We start from the raw sequence: 17,601 nt of genomic DNA, 5'->3' as shown, positions 1-17,601 counted from the left end.
CCTGACATGGGTATGAAAATGTGGTCTTTATCCTAGCTGAGCTTGAATGGCAGCTTAAAAAAAAAACAGAAACAACACCCCATGTAATTGTAAATTGACTTCCGTGGCAGAATCTGTCATTATTTTTTAAATTTAAAGTAGTTTTATCATATCTGCCAATTTTTTATGGAAGAATTCTCTCTGAAAGCTGTACAATTTACACGTCATCTTGAAACTTTTAAATCCAAATAAACATTGACTGTTTTCACACGAATATCCTTATTCAATGCATACCTATTTTTTAAAGCAGATTTCCAGATGATTGAGTGGAAGGGAAGCAGTATTTTAATAGTAACGTTGGTCAGTAGTTTTACTGATCAGAGGGTATTTTTCCCCTCCTAATTTTTTTAAACAGTGATAATGCCTTTGCTTCAACTTCCTGACTACCTCTTGTGTCAATTTCCTTGCCCATAAAACTGGTTATAATCATACTAAAGAGGAGCTCACCAATTTTTACTCACTGAGGAAAAAACAAGGATGCTTTCCAACTTAGCCAGCAAAACCATAATTATTTCACAATCTCTCAGCCAGCCGTTTTTGCATGTGTGATTCACTTGTACATCTTGCTGTATCTGTTCTGATTTCTTCCTCTCAAAAATATTTGCCATCCTTTCTATGCTAGCATACCATATTTTGAAACAAGTGCAGCAACTGGACAGAATGTGGAGAAAGCTGTAGAAACCCTTTTGGACTTAATCATGAAGCGAATGGAACAGTGTGTGGAGAAGACACAAATCCCTGATACCGTCAATAGTGGAAATTCTGGAAAGTTGGATGGGGAAAAGCCACCAGAGAAGAAATGTGTCTGCTAGACTCTACATGGAAACTGAACATCAAGAAACCCACCAAAATATTACTTTTAAAAACGATGACAAGCCACACAATTGTTGTTAAGTAAACCATGCACAATGGCATGTCTTTCTTTTTCTGCCAGAAAATCTATTTTAAGAAACCAGAATAGTCAACAGTGTTCAAAAGAATTGACTAGTTATCCCTGAGGCCCTTTCAAACAAGATCAAAGATTTCCCAATGTGATCTCATCATCATGGATACTCAATTTGTTTTTCTTATAGAGAAAATGAGTATATAAGACGATATACAAGAAGAAATATCAGTGAGTTTTAAATCAGAACAAGTTACCTGTCACATTGAAGAAAAGGGTGGGCACTAAAGGGAGAACACAGAAAGAAGAATTTCTAAAATATTGGATTTACTTCTTATATTGAGTCAGATGCATACTTTTAGATTTGCCTTGGGGAAAACGTACTAGCTAAAAATTGATACACAATGAAGAATTCTATTTGGCTAATTAAGAATGATATACTATGCACACCCAATAAGCTGTACTAGAATGAATAAATTACTGATAAGGTTACAAACAGGTAAATGTCACACTTCTGTTAAAATGCAGGAGATAGTGTCATAATGCCGTCTTTATATTCTCAATAAATAGCACATTGACAAGAACAGGACTGTAAATGACAAAGTATAAGACAAATACCCTGGGGAAAAAAATGAAAGTATGAGAAATTGGCATTTGTACAGCTGAAATTCAATGTGTCTGTTAGAGATGTCTGGTAGGGTTACTTAGCCAAATTTTACTCAAGCCAATTAGGAGCTGACTTAAGAGAACTCCAGAGGTTTCCATTTCAAACAAAATTTTAGAAATCGGTTTGGTGTTCAGCTTCACATTTCATTTTTTCTTTGCAAATGTTGGTAAAATAGTCACAAGGAGAAATTAACAGTTACGGTTTATTAAATCTCTTTTAAAATGCAGTCAAGGAAAACTAGCCTTGAATTTTTTTTAGATAAAATATGATGGTGATATGAAACAAAAAGTGACAATTATTGCAGGTTTCCTTTTAGTTTACAAAAGTACCGGAAACTCTAAATCATATTTCTTCCCTCCAAATCTCACCTATTCCTGACTTTGAATCAATTGTAGAAATGCAGGTGTGTTACTTTGTTGATCAATAACTTTGGAACAATTATGGATCAATTCTATGGTCACTCTGAATTTTCATGTCATTAATCACGTAAAAATTGATAATACCTCATTCTCTATTACAGTATGATTTATTTTGCCAAAGGCAAGACACCTATAGTTGAGTTGTATTTGGGGGATTTGGTGAGGAAGGACCTCTATCTTATCTCACCAAAAAACTGGCCAGTATTTTTTTTAATGTAAAGCTTCCTTTTCTTTCTAAAAAAAAATAACAAAATTATTTTTCATTGGCCTATTCTGTCCTTGTGTCTAAAATAACTACATTGATTTTTATTCTTAGTTTCTGATAAACACAAGCCATTCCTATCAAAATATTATTTATTTCAGTCAATTTTACCAAATAAAGACAATATATTTTCATTTTTTTATTATGAGCATGTGATTTTTTGACAGGCTGTTTCCTCATCATATAATTTTTTTCCAATCAAACCTACTTTTTTCATACTGTGTGCATATTTTTTGTGAAGTTATACACATTGAAGACCCTAAAAATCCCAGTCCATCATTCAGCTTCCCTCTACGAACTTCCATCTGGTATTGAATCAATTTCAGAAACACAGACAGATCCAAGGAAATGTCTCTTTATAATGTTCTTAGGATAGACTAGACCCATAAATGTGCCATGAATCAAAATATTAATAATTTGAAAGCTTTCATGCTGTTAGCCCCTGATGAAATTCTCAGCATTAACTGGCCAGCTCCTCTGATTTCTGCAGCATCGCAACAGGTTCTAAGATGGGTTGTGGCTGGGTATTCCCTCCCGTGGTGTTTCCTCTGGGATGCTCTTCATTATCTCAGTGCCTGTGCCATGAAGATGGAAAACTGTAAGCTAACATTCAGAAGGAAAGTGAGCAGGAACAAGTTATATGGCCACTGCTGTGGCAAATTTGGGTGAATTTTGTGGTCATTATATCAATTTTTTCTTTGGATTCAAATTGTAATGTCCCCTGCATTTCCTTAATAGGGAATGTGAAGCCTTTATAAAACTCTAAAAGTGTTCTGTTTTGATATGTCTTTTTGTTTCCATTCATTTTCAGTTATGTGACTGGTTTACTTATGCCAAGATTCTGGCACTGTCGGTTATTTAATGAGTGTTTTTTCAGGGTCTGTTTTAAGATCATTATTCGATAGCTGTAGCATGAAGCAGAGGCTGATGATGCCCATAATTGCAAGACTATTCCTGTAAAAATAACAATTATTGGGTAATAATTTCAAGAGGAATGAGAAGTGACAAAATTGATTTCAAATATTGTTCTACTTATAAATAAATGCTTGATCTAAAAAAATTTTCTCCATAAAGTTTGACATCTGACCCCAGATTCTATGTAATCATTATTAGAAATTCCTTCTCTCATTATTTCAGGATTAATAGTTCTGTATAATTCATTTTACAATTTCAAATTAATCTGGTACCATAAAGTATACAGACTACTTTCAAGATTTCCAAATCCCCTAATTTACCCCACAACAGCATGTAGTTTTAGCCAAGATATGTCCTGTTACTAAGTATCTCCCAGTGCTTTAGTAAAACATATTGTATTTAGGAGAAATGTTGAAAATGTACATGAAGCTCCTTTCTGATATAGAAACCATTTCTGGAGTATTTACACTGGTTTGATGTTTACATTGCTCTAACTCAGTGCCTCAGATACCTCTGTGACCAAATTTGTCTCCAACCACAGCTGATTTCCTATAATGTTATATCATAGGAAGCCCTCACAGAGACACTAACACAGCTAAAGATCCTCTGATATTATCAGCAAGGGATGCAAGGACTTTATTGGAATCTGGAGAGTTTAACCACCTTCTCTTGGTCTCCTCACTTACTTCTTATGAAGTTGGCATTACCTGATACTCTTAGCTGTGATTAGGTACAAGCTTACCTTTTAGGGTAGAAAAAGAAAAATCCTTTGAAAAATGTATCAAAAATAATCCAGAGAACATAATTGTCTTGGTCTGATGATGATAAGAAGTCAAGGATTGGCAGAGAAAATACTAAACGCCAAGAGTTGAGCCTGTGGGTCTCTCCATAAGAGTTTTAAAGCTTGCGAGTTACCACTTTATCCAATTTGCTATCATTTTCGTATTATCAGCTATCGCCCTGTAAAATATTCAAAATCAGCTATTTCTAAAGTAAACATTTTATCTGTTACTTTTAACCAGATAGGTGTCTTTGTCATCCTTCTACTATAAATTGTTCTTTGCCAACCTGTATAGGTAGATGAACCAAGCAAGAGTTTTAATCAGCCTTTTCTTGTCCCCTTTGTAAGAGAGAGACGCTTGCCATAGAGAAGGACATGAGTACATTAAAAATAATAGCCACAATATGATGTTCTTTAAGCTGCAAATTGAATACACTTGGAATCAACAAATTTGATGAAGCCTGTCTATCTCTTCACCAGTGGAGTGAGTGCAGCAGTTAGAAAGAGAAGCAATATTGTGCAACTGGTGCAGTGGTGAGTTAATCATAGTGTATAACCTTGTATTCATGAAACAGGTTGTTCATTGTTCTGCATCTCTCTTCATTTAAAAAGGGCACATAATTCTTTCCTCATTGCATATTACACCAAACGTTTGAGGGAAAAATCCTCATTCGTAAAGGATTTTGGATTTATAATATAAAACTCAACTATAAAGAAATAATATTCCAAGTCTCTGGTTTCCTAAGATACATAACAACTGTTTATAAAGAAGATCTGAGAGCTGGTATTTGCCAAAGTGATAGAAGAGTTGTTTTTTCCTTTCTACTACCAAGCTTTAAGACATTAACAGAAGTCTGGTGTATTTGAATATTTTAGAGAAAGCTTTATCATTTTTTAAGATGCCAAGATGCTGCCTATGTTTGCAAAAGTTGTCTAAGAATTCACCATGAGCTACATTTTCTTCTGGATCTTTGACCAAGGTGATGTCAGCTTATTTCTGGGGAAGGTGCTGAGCTCTTATACATGAAAATGGATATAAGCTATTATCTGGGATGAGTGTCGTTTCAATGCTTCATAAATCCATGAAGCTGCTTGTCTCATAAAGTAAAACTGATACAAATTTTGGTTGGATATATAGAGAATTTTATAAATTTATTGCCGTAGAATTTCTTGGTGGAGACCCAACTACAATGACATTGTCATGCAAGAATTATAAAAATAATTAGAGTTAAAAGTTGTTTAAATTGTGCCCTTAAATACAGCAGAACCCAGAGAAGGTCATACTTCAAAGGTCGATTTTGAGTCCGAATAAAGACCTAGTAACAGACAGTTTTTTTTTTTTGTCCATTTTCTTCTACCAAGTAAAGGTTTATGCCCTTAGAACTAAACCAGTAAAAATATCTGAACAGAAAACCTTTCGTTATTGGCATAAAAATGTGGTACACTTAGAGACATTTTGTTTATTGCATATAAATCTAATTTTTCCATAAATTAGATTTATGATATTTTCATAAAGCACTTGATTAGCTTTTCAAGGCGTACCATCACAAAGACGCTTTCCTGCAGGGTTCTTTGTATCAACAGCCTGTGGTTGAGATGTTTTCTCATTTCCTATAAAGAGAGAATATCACTAACAAGCAAAAACATTAGTGCCAAAATAGTGGAACTATTTTGTCATCTTTTGAGAAAAAAATATACAAAGAAATCATCTTCCCTGGTTCCTTTCCAGCTGGTTGTGGAAGTAATGGCTAACATCCCTCAGCTGACTTTGTCTACAAGGATTATTAGCAAATTCTGTAGGAGTAAGCATGTCTGACCTTAACTTAATGGATTCCTTATTCAATCAGTGGCTTCTGTCTTTATGTCTGTTGGCATATCAAAATGGTTTCTGTTCCTAGAAAAGTAATAACATATGCTTATCTTTACTCTTTTTCCAGGTGATTTTGTTTTCAAATGCTCTTTGCGAAAACACCTAGTGTTGTAGAAAGGAAAGTGGCCAGAAAGAACAACTTGGGGACCATGAGTAGGTCATTAAATAGCTTAGCGATTTATCCTCATATAGGGCTTATAAACCCTGTATGTGTTTATATGTGCTTCACAGAGTTCATGTCAGGCTGAAAGGAGACATGTATAAGAAAGTGGTTTGTAAATTATGTTCCATTTCATAAATAGACACTATTCACAAACTAAAATCTAATATAAAACCACAGTTGTAATTTAAACTGCTTGATGTGAAAAGAGGTATCATAGCAGGGAAAACACACTAATTTTCATACAATAGAGGTATTGAAAACTAAAAATGGGCAGGCAACTTGAAGTCATTGTATTTGATTGAAAATGTTTAATACATCTCATTATTGACAAAATATGTATGTCATCTTGTATTTATTTCAAAGAAACCAATGAATTCTAGGTAGTATATTACAACTTGGTCAAAATATTCCATGTACAAATAGGGCTTCTGTGTCCACAGCCTTGTAAGAGATACTGATTATATCTGAAATTATTTTTTAAAAAATAAATTATCCTGCTTCAGTTAGTGTGTTAAAAGCAGACGATGTTCTAATATAACACTGAAGTGCTTCATTGTATCCCAACAGTTTACCTTCAAGTAATATTATCTTTATTTTTAGGCTAAGCACGTTTGATTATTTTGTCTGTCTCCTACATAGATCTGTTTTGTCTAGTGCTATGAATGTAACTTAAAACTGTAAACATGGAGTTTTTATTCTATATGCCCCTTAATAGACTGTGGTTCCTGACGCACACTGTTAGGTCATTATTTTGTTGTACCAAAGTTCTAGTGGCTTCAGAAATCATAGCATCCAGTGATTTTGTGGTGTCTGGGTTTGAATACTATGGTTGAGAATTGTATTCAGTGATTGTTTCTGCACACTTTTCAAATAAAAAATGCATTTTTATCAATTATTTTCTGTACTCAAAGCAACTTTATTTCTGTGCTGAAGTTGAGTGTATGGTGAGTGAGGAACATTAAACGAATATTAGCATGGAACTTGTATCACATTAAAAATGGATTCCATTCCCAACTAGAAAATAAGTGATTTGGACTTAGCAAAGTGATTTGTACTTCTCTCTCCAAACTTTTCATTAATTATTTAAAGACTGGGCTTTGCGAGTGAATTTTTAAAATAATTTTGAAGGAAACATTTATTAAACTTAGCAATTAACATGTTGAAGTGTTCCCTAGTACATAACCACTTCCACGTATTATAACCTATTTCTTCTCCATAAGAAAACGCTGAGCAGGTGGTGGTATCTACCTTAGTGGCACACTGGTGAAAGATGGTGTTCGAGGCCAACTCCAGACCACAACTGTACAGCTTCCTTTACAACGTTCATTTGCAAAGGCTGACTTGTTCCCAGAGTGGATCTCCCTCCATATGTTACTTAGCTCGGCTTTGCCAAGATAATGATGAGTTCTTAATTTAAAGATAAACAGCTCTCCCACTGCAGGCAAATAAATCCTTGGCACCATTCTCTCAACTTTATTCCCCAGTAGCAATAATGCTGTTTCTCACAGGCAGAATCTTTTGCCCACTGGGTTCGTCTTAAATAATTCAAGATAAGTAATTGAGAACTCATTTACTCATTTTTCTTAATGGTTTTACAGAATTTTTAAAAAGTCATACCATGCCCCATATTGAGGAAAAATAAAATAGAGCTGCTGGACATTCACTGTAATTATAGAATTTCTGTTTTTAAAGCCATATATAAGGTGTATTATTCACAGTTCTCCATGCCAAGGAGAATTTCATTTCTAATATGGATTGCTACTTGTGGTGAAAGAATAGCCATAATAGTGTGAGCATAGCTGTTCTCTTAGAAACTCATTTAGGTGATTTGCATTACAGCTTAGGAAGCCTATACACTAATTAAGATTTAACTAAAGCTATATTATAGGTACTCAATGTTTTGTGATGGTAATCTGACTTTTGTAATTATCATAGTTTTGGACCATTTCTATGAGAAAGACAAAAGACTGTCCATTACCGAAAGGATAAAAATTAAAACCAGCAAGATTACAAGAGAGGATTTCATCTGTTCAATTGATACCCCCAAGAAAGTTACATCATGAGCTCGTTCACTCTCATGAGAAAGTGAACCAGAAGGAGTGATTTGGAGTTGTGCTGGTTAGAATGTTGAATTATGAGTACTCCCACTCTGAGCAACCTTGGGCCGTTTCTCCTCCCCTTACTTCCAAGGGCATTTCCTGTAGCCAAGAGGGGAAATCAAAGCAAGACCACTTAACTGAACCATCTAGGCGCAGTTTTTCTTCCGATGCTTTTTGCAGAGAACATGGGCTTTCTCAGTATATTAGGGAAACTAGACCCAGGAGGGGATTGAGATACAGATTCCAAAAACTTGTTGGCTAATTACTGCTCAGCATTCAAAGAATTGGAAGGATAACTTACTAATCAAAAGGAATGATTTATACAAAGTAAATATGACAAAATATATGCATAGGTAAGGATTTAGATGATATTGAGTCTTACTCTCCTATTTAAACTGCAAATCTATAGTTAACATTTGTTAAATTATCACCCAATTTAAAATTGCAACCACACTGTCATCCCTAAAACTCCCTATTCGTAGGTTCAGCTTTATTTTTCTTCAATTCTTCAGACACCTCTGACTGTATTATCTGTCCCTCCTCACTAGAATATATTCCCATGAACTTAAAGACTTTTTCTTTCTTCCCTGCCCCTCCCTGCCTACCCCACCCCCAAACTGCCCACTACTGTAGCCCTGGCATCTAGAACAGTGCCTGGCAAATAGGATGTGATCAGTAAATATTCGTTGAAAGAAAAATGAGTGAATCCTGCCAGAGAACCTTATTGGGTGATCTGTAGAATAACAGTGCTCATGTCTTTTACTACTTTATTGAAGTAAATACTATATACAATACATTGCACATATTTAAACTGTATAATGTAATGACTATTGTCATGAATGTTCCCATGAAAAACATCACCATTTTGAAGACACTGAACATTACTATGGCCTCCAATGTTTCCCTGTGCCCTTTTGTAGTCTCTTCCTCCTTCTACTCCTGTCCCCAGGACCTTGGAGCAATGTGGGGGTTGCAAGCACAGACCATCCCCTAACCAGGAAGTCAAAAATTGGCATATAACTTCTGATTCCCCTAAAACTTAACTACTAATAGTCTGCTGTTGATCAGAAGCCTCACTGATAACATAAACATTCAATTAACACATATTTGATATATGTATTATATACTGTATTCTTACAATAAAGTAAGCTAGAGAAAAGAAAATGTTATTAAGACAATCCTAAGGAAGAGAAGATATACTTACTATTCATTATGTGAAAGTGGATCATCATAAGAGTCTTCATCTTTGTCTTCACACTGAATAGACTGAGGAAGAGGAGGAAGAGGAGGGTTGGTCTTGCTGTCTTAGGGGTGGCAGAGGCGGAAGAACATTTGCATGTAAGTGGACCCTTGCAGTTCAATGCCATGTTGTTCGAGGTCAGCTCTACTAATTTGCTCTCCGTCATTATGATGTCATATAGTATATCTTCTTTTTCCCTCTGGCTTCTTTCACTTAGCATAAGGATTTGAGATTTATCCATTGTATATATTTGTTTGTGATTTGGTCCTTTTATATTGTTGAGTTAATATTCTAATATATAAGTGTACCACATTTTGTTTATCTATTTATCTGTTAATGGACATTTGTTTTTAGTTTGAGGCTCTTACAAATAAAGTGCTATGAAAATTCACATACAATTCTTTCTGTGGAAAGAATCTTTTGTTTCCCTTGGGCAAAATAATGAGGAATTGAGTGACTAGATCAAATGGCAAGTTCATATTTAAATTTTTAAGAAACAGCCTGTTTTCCAAGTGGTCGTACTATTTTTGCATTTCCACTTGTACTAAATGAAAAGTCCAGTTTTTCCACATCCTCAGTAATGGCAAGTCCTTTTAATTTTAGTTGTTCTAATGGGTTAGAGTGTTAGACACCACTAATGTGGTATCTCTTAGTGGTTTTAATTTGCATTTGACTGTATTAATGTATTAATACAGCTAATGTATTAAGCATTTTTCAGGTGTGTATTTGGTATTTGTATATCTTGTTTTGTAAAGCAATTGTTCAATCATTTTTGCCCATTTTTATTGAATTATTATATTTATGTTTTAAGAGTCTTTATGTTTTCAGGATTCAAACCCTATGTATGTTGTGAGTATTTTCTCTAATTCTATGGCTTACTTTTTTTTTTTTTTTTTTTTTTTTTGAGACAGAGTCTCGCTCTGTCGCCCAGGCTGGAGTGCAGTGGCGCAATCTCGGCTCACTGCAAGCTCCGCCTCCTGGGTTCACGCTATTCTCCTGCCTCAGCCTCTCCGAGTAGCTGGGACTACAGGCGCCCGCCACCATGCCCAGCTAATTTTTTTGTATTTTTAGTAGAGACGAGGTTTCACTGTGGTCTCGATCTCCTGACCTCGTGATCCACCCGCCTCGGCCTCCCAAAGTGCTGGGATTACAAACGTGAGCCACCGCGCCCGGCCTATGGCTTACTTTTTGTTTCTCTAGTGGTGTCTTTCAAAATGCTAAAGAGATGAATTTTAATTAAATTCGATTTATAATTTATTTTTCTTTTTTGGCTCATGTTCTTTGTGTGCTATTTTAGAATCTTGCCTGCCTTAATATGGCAAAGATAATCTACTAGATTTTCTCCTAGAAATTTTGTAGTTTTAACTTTACATCTAGGCATATTGCCCATTTCAGGTTAATTATTGTGTACGGTATTAAGTAAGGATCAATGTTTATTTGTTCCCCCCACCCCATGCAGACATTTCCAGTATTTCTGGTACCATTGAGAAGACTTTCCTTCCCCCATTGGATAGCCTTGACATCTTTTTCAAAAATCAATCAATCATCTCAATGGATCTACTTATGGATTCTTTTTTCCAACCATTGATATGTCTGTCTTTTCACCAACTGCTAATATGTTGATTCTTTTATGTTAATCTTGTACTCTGTGACCTTGTTAACTTCACTTTTTCCAGTTTTTTTCCTAGCTTTATTGAGATATAATTAACAAATAAATATTATATATATTTAGGATATATAACATTTTGATATACATAAACATTGTGAAGTGATTACTATAATCCAGCTAATAAGCATATCTATCACTTTACATAGTTACCTACTGTGTGTGGGGAGTGGGGTGAAAATATTTAAGAACTATACCCTTAGCAAAGTTCAAGTATACAATATCTGGTAGTTTTGTAGTTTTATTAGAGTTCTCTACATCAATAATTATATGAAATGCAAAAAGTGGATAGTTTTACTTTTTCCTTTCCAATCTGCATTCCCTTTCCTTCCTTCCTTCCTTCCTTCCTTCCTTCCTTCCTTCCTTCCTTCCTTTCCTCCTTCTTATTCTTCTTCCTCTTCTTTCTTTTTCTTTCTTTCTTTCTCTTTCTTTTCTTTCTTTCTTCTTTCGTTTTCTTTTTCTTTCTTTCTCTTTTTCTTTTTCTTCTTCCTATTTTCATTTTATTTCTTTTATTTTTCTTTCCATTTTATTTGTTTTCTTTTTCTTTCCATATTCCAATGACTAGGACCTGCAGTACAATGTTTAAGACAAGTGGTAACAAAAGCAGGCATCCTTGCCTTTTTCCCACTATCAGTAGGGAAAGCATTAGTCTTTCGCCATTAATTATATTAACTGAAAGCTTTTCATAAATGCTTGTTATCAGAAATGATGAAGTTTTCTATGATTCCCAGTTTGCTTAATGTTTTTATCATGAAAAGGTGCTGAATTTTGTAAAGTAATTTTTTCTTGTACTAAAATTACCATATAATTACTCTCCTTTATTATGTGTATATGGTGAATTACATTAGTTGATTTTCTAATGATAAACCAACTTTACATGCCTAGGATAAATCCCAATTTTCCATAATTCTACCACAACTTTAAACACTTTTTTGTGTAGAGGAAAATAAATATATTTCTTTCCCATCTTAGGTTCATGGTGGAAGCTCCTACAATAAAAGATAGATTAATAAGAGACCAATATACAAATTTATTTAAGTTGTATGTAGCATAGGAGCCTTATAAAAAAATTGAGACCTGAAGAGATGGGTAAAGCTGTGTTTTTTTTAATGCTGGTTTTGATGAGGATGTGGATAGTTGTGAAGAAGTATATTGGAGAAAAGGAGTATGAACTAATGTTAACAAAGTCGGGGGAAATTAGCAAGGCCTGTTTGTTCAGATTCTTCTCTGTGTCCCTGTGTCTTTCGAGATAAGGATATTCCTTTCCTGTGGGTATAAGGAGGACACCTCTTGAATGAGGGTCATATAGGGGAAAGTTAAAAAAAAAATTCTTGCTAGATTTTATGACCTGCTTCAGGGGAGAAGGAGGGAAAGTAAGAGTGGCCTTCCTGCTTCTGCTGTTTTCTCAAATGCCAAGGTGCCATATTTTGGGGTAGCATGTCCTGAAAGCCATCATTAGTATATACTTTAATAATAAATCAGTTAATATTATTAAATCTTTATTGCCTCCTTAATATTTTCCACCAAAAAATAAGAAAGGAAGGAAGGGAGACAAGAAGGAAGTTATAATGACTGCAATATTAGTTGGAGGACTTTTCAATTCTGGGTGGATAGAGTAACTACTTGGATATTGATGAGGATTCTGTATTTATTTGCAGGTCAGAAGAGAGGTAGAGATGTTCAAAGTAAACATGAATGAATTTGAGAAGTTGTGTGTGTGTATGTGTGTGTGTGTTCCTCTTAATTTTATAACTGTTTTTTCAAATTTAGAGTAAAAGCTTAGTAGATTTATTTTATTGTCAATTTGAGTCCAAGGAAAAGCAGCAGAAAAATTCAGGAAGCTATTTAAAGATCTGTTCACTGACCAAAACAATACATATAATACTATGGATAATATTGTCATAAACAATCAGATAAAAACTACTAGTCTGGCGCCAGTGGCTCACGCCTGTAATCCCAGCACTTTGGGAGGCTGAGGCGGGTGTATCACCTGAGGTCAGGAGTTCAAGACCAGCCTGGCCAACATGGCAAAACCCCGTCTCTACGAAAAATACAAAAAAATTAGCCAGGTGTGGTAGCAGGAGCCTGTAATCCCAGCAACTTGGGAATCTGAGGCAGAAGAACCGCTTAAACCTAGAAGGCGGAGGTTGCAGTGAGCCGAGATTGTGCCATTGCACTCCAGCCTGGTCAACAAGAGCAAAACTCCATCTCAAAACAACAACAACAACAACAACAACAAACAAACAAAAACAAAAAACAAAACCACAAAACCCAAAAAACTACTTAATTCATTTATGCATAATTTTTATATAAAAAGAAACAAAACCAAATAATTCATACAACGTAGCATCAATTTTCTTTATGGTAAGGCATACTATAAGCAATTATTCAAAAGATATACTATAGTAATTGTTTAAACATTTCATAATGATAACTTGTAACAACAAATGTAATCAAGGTAGAACTAAGTTTCTTTTCCTGACTTCATGTGTGAATTTCAGACCCACCTCAGACCTTCTTATCCAACAAATTCAAGAGTGTAACTGGAAGTACATTTATTTGGAATAAAACTGAACTAATGTTTCTTTTCCTATATTTCCTGTGGAGTACTATTTTAGCTTAATAAATATTATTCCCCCTTGTAATCTTGTTTTTTCAGTGAGAAGTGTTTTTTTTTTCATTAAAAAAAAGCATTTCAAATGATAATTTTATGATCGTGGATATAGGAAACAATCCATATATGACAAATAAATGATAAGTCTGATGGTATTATAAAGACACTGTTATATTTGAAGAATTCAGACTTTTGGGGGTCTCTGAAATGGCTTATTTTTATTCTCGGGAAATCCAAAGATTTCCAGAGCAAGCCTGGAGATGTCATGAACAGGTCTCATCTGTAGTATGTTCCACTGTAACTTCCCAGTGTGTTTATCTTGCCCTCTGCCTACATAGAGCTAACATATCATGGCAGGGGGGTTGCAATAGAGAAAGAGTTCAATACACATAAAGCCGGCTCAAATCAGCCTCCCTGAAAACTCAGAGGCTAGGGTTTTTCAAGTATAGTTTGGTGGGCAAGGGGCTTGGGGGAATGGGAAATGCTGACTGGTCGGGGATGCAATCATAGGAGTGCAGACAATGGTCCTCTTGCACTGAGTCCACTTTTGGGTGGGAGCCACAGAGGAGTTGCTTGTGCAGGTGGGGCCATCTGGTCATCAGAAGTGCAGTAGTGGGCTGGGTGCGGTGGCTCATGCCTGTAATTCCAGCACTTTGGGAGGCCGAGGCAGTTGGATCACCTGAGGCCAGGAGTTCAAGACCAGCCTGGCCAATATGGCAAAACCCCATCCCTACTAACAATACAAAAATTAGCCGGGCATGGTGGTGAGTGCCTGTAATCCCAGCTACTCGGGAGACTGAGGCAGGAAAATAGTTTAGTTTTTGGAAGGGCTATTATAATTTAACCTGTAAAGTAAATTTCTCCCAAAGTTAGCTTGGCCCACACTCAGGAATGACCAAGGGCAGTTTGGAGGCAAGCTAGATAGTTAGTTAGGTCAGATCTCTTTCACTGTCATAATTTTCTCACTGTTATCATTTTTGCATAGGTGGTTTCACCATGTATTTCCATGTTCAAAAATGAGTATAGTGAAATCAAAATAAAAACCAACAGTGTCTTTCCACTTGTGACCTTAGAACAAGTTATTCTAACGGAAATCATCAAGATTGTTAGGTCAGTTAAATAAGCCCATTCCAAAATCTGAAATTTATTACAATCCTGCATGATGAGTGAGGTATAAAAGGAATCTGGTCTCCTAGTAAAAGACGGATTCTCTTACTACACTGCAAATACTTAAAGCAGGATTCATGATCCTAATTTTCCTACAAGTGTGCCTGAAAATGTATCATGAAGAAATTCTTCAATGTGACATAAAGTCATAAATAATAAATGTATGATAAACAGATTTTTAGCAGGGAAGTTTGTCTGAACTGAGTTCTCACAATGGTAGTCCAACTGGGGAAAGATAAACTCATTTCAGCAAAATATTGATTTTATCAGTATTTGTTGTTTCTGTCATCCACAAAATAACACAGGCAGTCATCCAGGAAGCTATGTGTTGATTAAAGTGGCAAAAAGAGAGAGATTTCTATAGCTGGGAAATTCCTTAGACCACCATGTGAGCAAGTAGAATGAATATCAATAGCCAAGTCAAAAGGTTCAAATTTTTGCTTCACAGTTAGCAGCTGGGCAAATTACTCAACCACTCTCAGTATCTTCCTCTGTAAAACAGGAATAATCTGCTTCTGAGGGCTTTGGGGAAGATAAAAGAAATTAATACAAGTAAAGTGCTTAGACTTGTTCCTGGCATAAAGTAACTATGCCCTAAATGTTAACAGATAAATATACCTTCAAAATAAGTAAGCAATAAAAATGTTTCCAAAGATACCATGAAGCATAAAACTCACACATAGTTACACAACAATTCAAGGATTACAGTACTTGGATAAATTTATAAATACATTACATCATCTCATTTTTATATACCTTCCAATATTTATAGACAACACTGATATTTCACATTCCACAATGAAAGCGTCAGCATCTTTACTGAGCAAATATTTAAAGTGATACACTAGAGAGGAAGATCAAAGTCCTAAAGGAAATTCATCCTTTAGGGGGACCTAGGTCTCTCATTATACATTTAATTGAAGTTTGTTCTTTCCTGACTGTATGTCTGCATTTCTGCAAGTCAGAATTTGGTCTATTCACTGCAATCACAAACTCCACCTACAAAGAAGGCATGTATCAGAATTTAAGCAAACTTTCACAAAAATACTATATATATATCTTTCCAACTCATGAATTCAGATTCTTTCTGGCTGCAGACAGCAGTCATTATTCCTTTGAGCGTATAATAAATACATTTTCATGGAAGTATGGGCTAACAGCATTATTTTTCTATCCCCCCCAATATTTTATTTAGATACTATTAATAAATATCAAAAAGAAAATTAGTCACAAAGGCAGAGGACACCATGTGCATCCCTGTGTGTTTGTGTGTACAGGTTACCTCTAGAAACCAATTTTTAATCCCAGAACTACTGAAGAACAGTCTTTCTCTGATGTGTGGTGAGGCAACCATGATTCTCAACTCCAGAGGGGTGTATGGGTTGGGGAATTAGCTAAAAGGAATCTGCTCTTTCTCCTGCCCATAATTCAGTGAAGTATAATTCTCCCACGAACGATGGATCAGGAGATGAACTTATGTCACTGTAAGATCTTTCTTATCATCCAAAAGTCAACTTACAAATATGTATGCTCATTCATACATATATATGCCCTTCATACATATATATGCAGGAAATGTATGTTCCTTCATATATATATATACACTCTCCCTTCTATTTATACTCTTAAAAATCACTATAAAAAAGTCAGAATTGACAATCTTAAAACAGTCCCAGTAGAAAAAAAAATCTGAAAACAAGATTCAGATTTTTTTTTTTAATTTAAAGCAGAATCTGTCTTCCATCATGAGAAGGCACCTGGTTTCTTCAACTATTTGGTAAGTTTTGAAGAGTCCATCCGTTAAATATATATTTGTTTGATTTCCTGAAATGTCGTCTTCTTGCAAAGCCATTGGTATGTAGTAAGTTCCATTTAAATAATGGCATTGTGACATTTTAACATGAAATTTGTGCTGTGTTTCAAAGAATAAATAAGACTCACGCAGTCTTTCTAAATCAGATCTTTACCCAGCCAGTTCATTTCCGTAACCTAATCAACATAAAATAAGGGGAAACACCTTCGGTCTTCTTCAATTCACTGTAGAAAAGACAACACAATGATCAAAATGGAGAATGTTAAACTCTGGTGATCATAGCTAGACCACCATACTCAACTACCACAATACTATTAATACCAAATCTGAACTAACTGCTTTGTTCTAAGAGATGTGTTAATAGATGTATTCTGACCAGTTCCCCATGACATACAGTAGAATTGCATTGTGAAAGCATTTAATGCGTACAAATTCTGCTAGACGTAACAGGACAAGAATAAGGGAGCATGAGGGAAGCCGGAGAGAGGAAGAGCCTGTATCTGCCATTCCACCTGGTGAAGACATTCCCCAGAATGAGTTGGAGATGACAAAACACAAATCAACTGTTCCCCCAGGCTATTTTACTTCAATGCATTTTGCATAGCCTGAATTTATTTCCTCACTGTGTGATTCTAGTATTTAAAACTGTAAGTACATATATATATATATACACACACAAACATATGTACACAGCAATATATATACATGCACACACATATATACATATGCATATTTTATTACTGTTGTTTAACAACATGGCCCCTCATCTCAAGCAAACCACTCAAAAAACATCAGGCTGGATGTAGTGGCTCATGACTAATCCCAACACTTTGAGAGGCTGAGGTGGGATGATCACTTGAGCCCAGGAGTTCAAGACCAGCCTAGGCAGCATAGCAAGACCCTGTCCTCCACAAAAAGAAAATAGCCAGGTGTGATAGTGTGCCTGTAGCCCTAGCTACTGGGGAGGCTGAGGTGGGAGAATCCCTTGAGCCCAGGAGTTTGA

The 17,601-nt window shown here is 35.4% G+C and overlaps 2 protein-coding genes across 5 annotated transcripts in view; one reads left to right on the top strand and one right to left on the bottom strand.

The window, feature by feature from the left end:
- Positions 1 to 6,894, top strand: part of RAB27B (RAB27B, member RAS oncogene family) — a 183,453-nt gene extending 176,559 nt beyond the window's left edge. For all 3 annotated transcript variants that reach the window (XM_030810396.1, XM_030810397.1, XM_030810398.1), the window contains one exon: positions 662 to 6,894. In XM_030810396.1, coding sequence (XP_030666256.1) covers positions 662 to 851 — 190 coding nt within the window. In that variant the 3' untranslated portion in view covers positions 852 to 6,894. The remainder of the gene's footprint in view (positions 1 to 661) is intronic.
- Positions 6,895 to 16,458: 9,564 nt separating this feature from the next.
- CCDC68 (coiled-coil domain containing 68) overlaps positions 16,459 to 17,601 on the bottom strand; it is a 60,615-nt gene continuing 59,472 nt past the window's right edge. The window contains exon 12 of one of the 2 annotated variants that reach the window (XM_030810096.1): positions 16,459 to 16,822. In XM_030810096.1, coding sequence (XP_030665956.1) covers positions 16,762 to 16,822 — 61 coding nt within the window. In that variant the 3' untranslated portion in view covers positions 16,459 to 16,761. The remainder of the gene's footprint in view (positions 16,823 to 17,601) is intronic. The other variant, XM_030810097.1, reaches the window with a different exon arrangement.

Source organism: Nomascus leucogenys, chromosome 4, assembly GCF_006542625.1.
Source record: "Nomascus leucogenys isolate Asia chromosome 4, Asia_NLE_v1, whole genome shotgun sequence".
Classification (NCBI taxonomy): Eukaryota; Metazoa; Chordata; class Mammalia; order Primates; family Hylobatidae; genus Nomascus; species Nomascus leucogenys.
The sequence above is the reverse complement of the archived record's forward strand: the minus strand, read 5'-3'. Positions and strand labels throughout refer to the sequence as shown.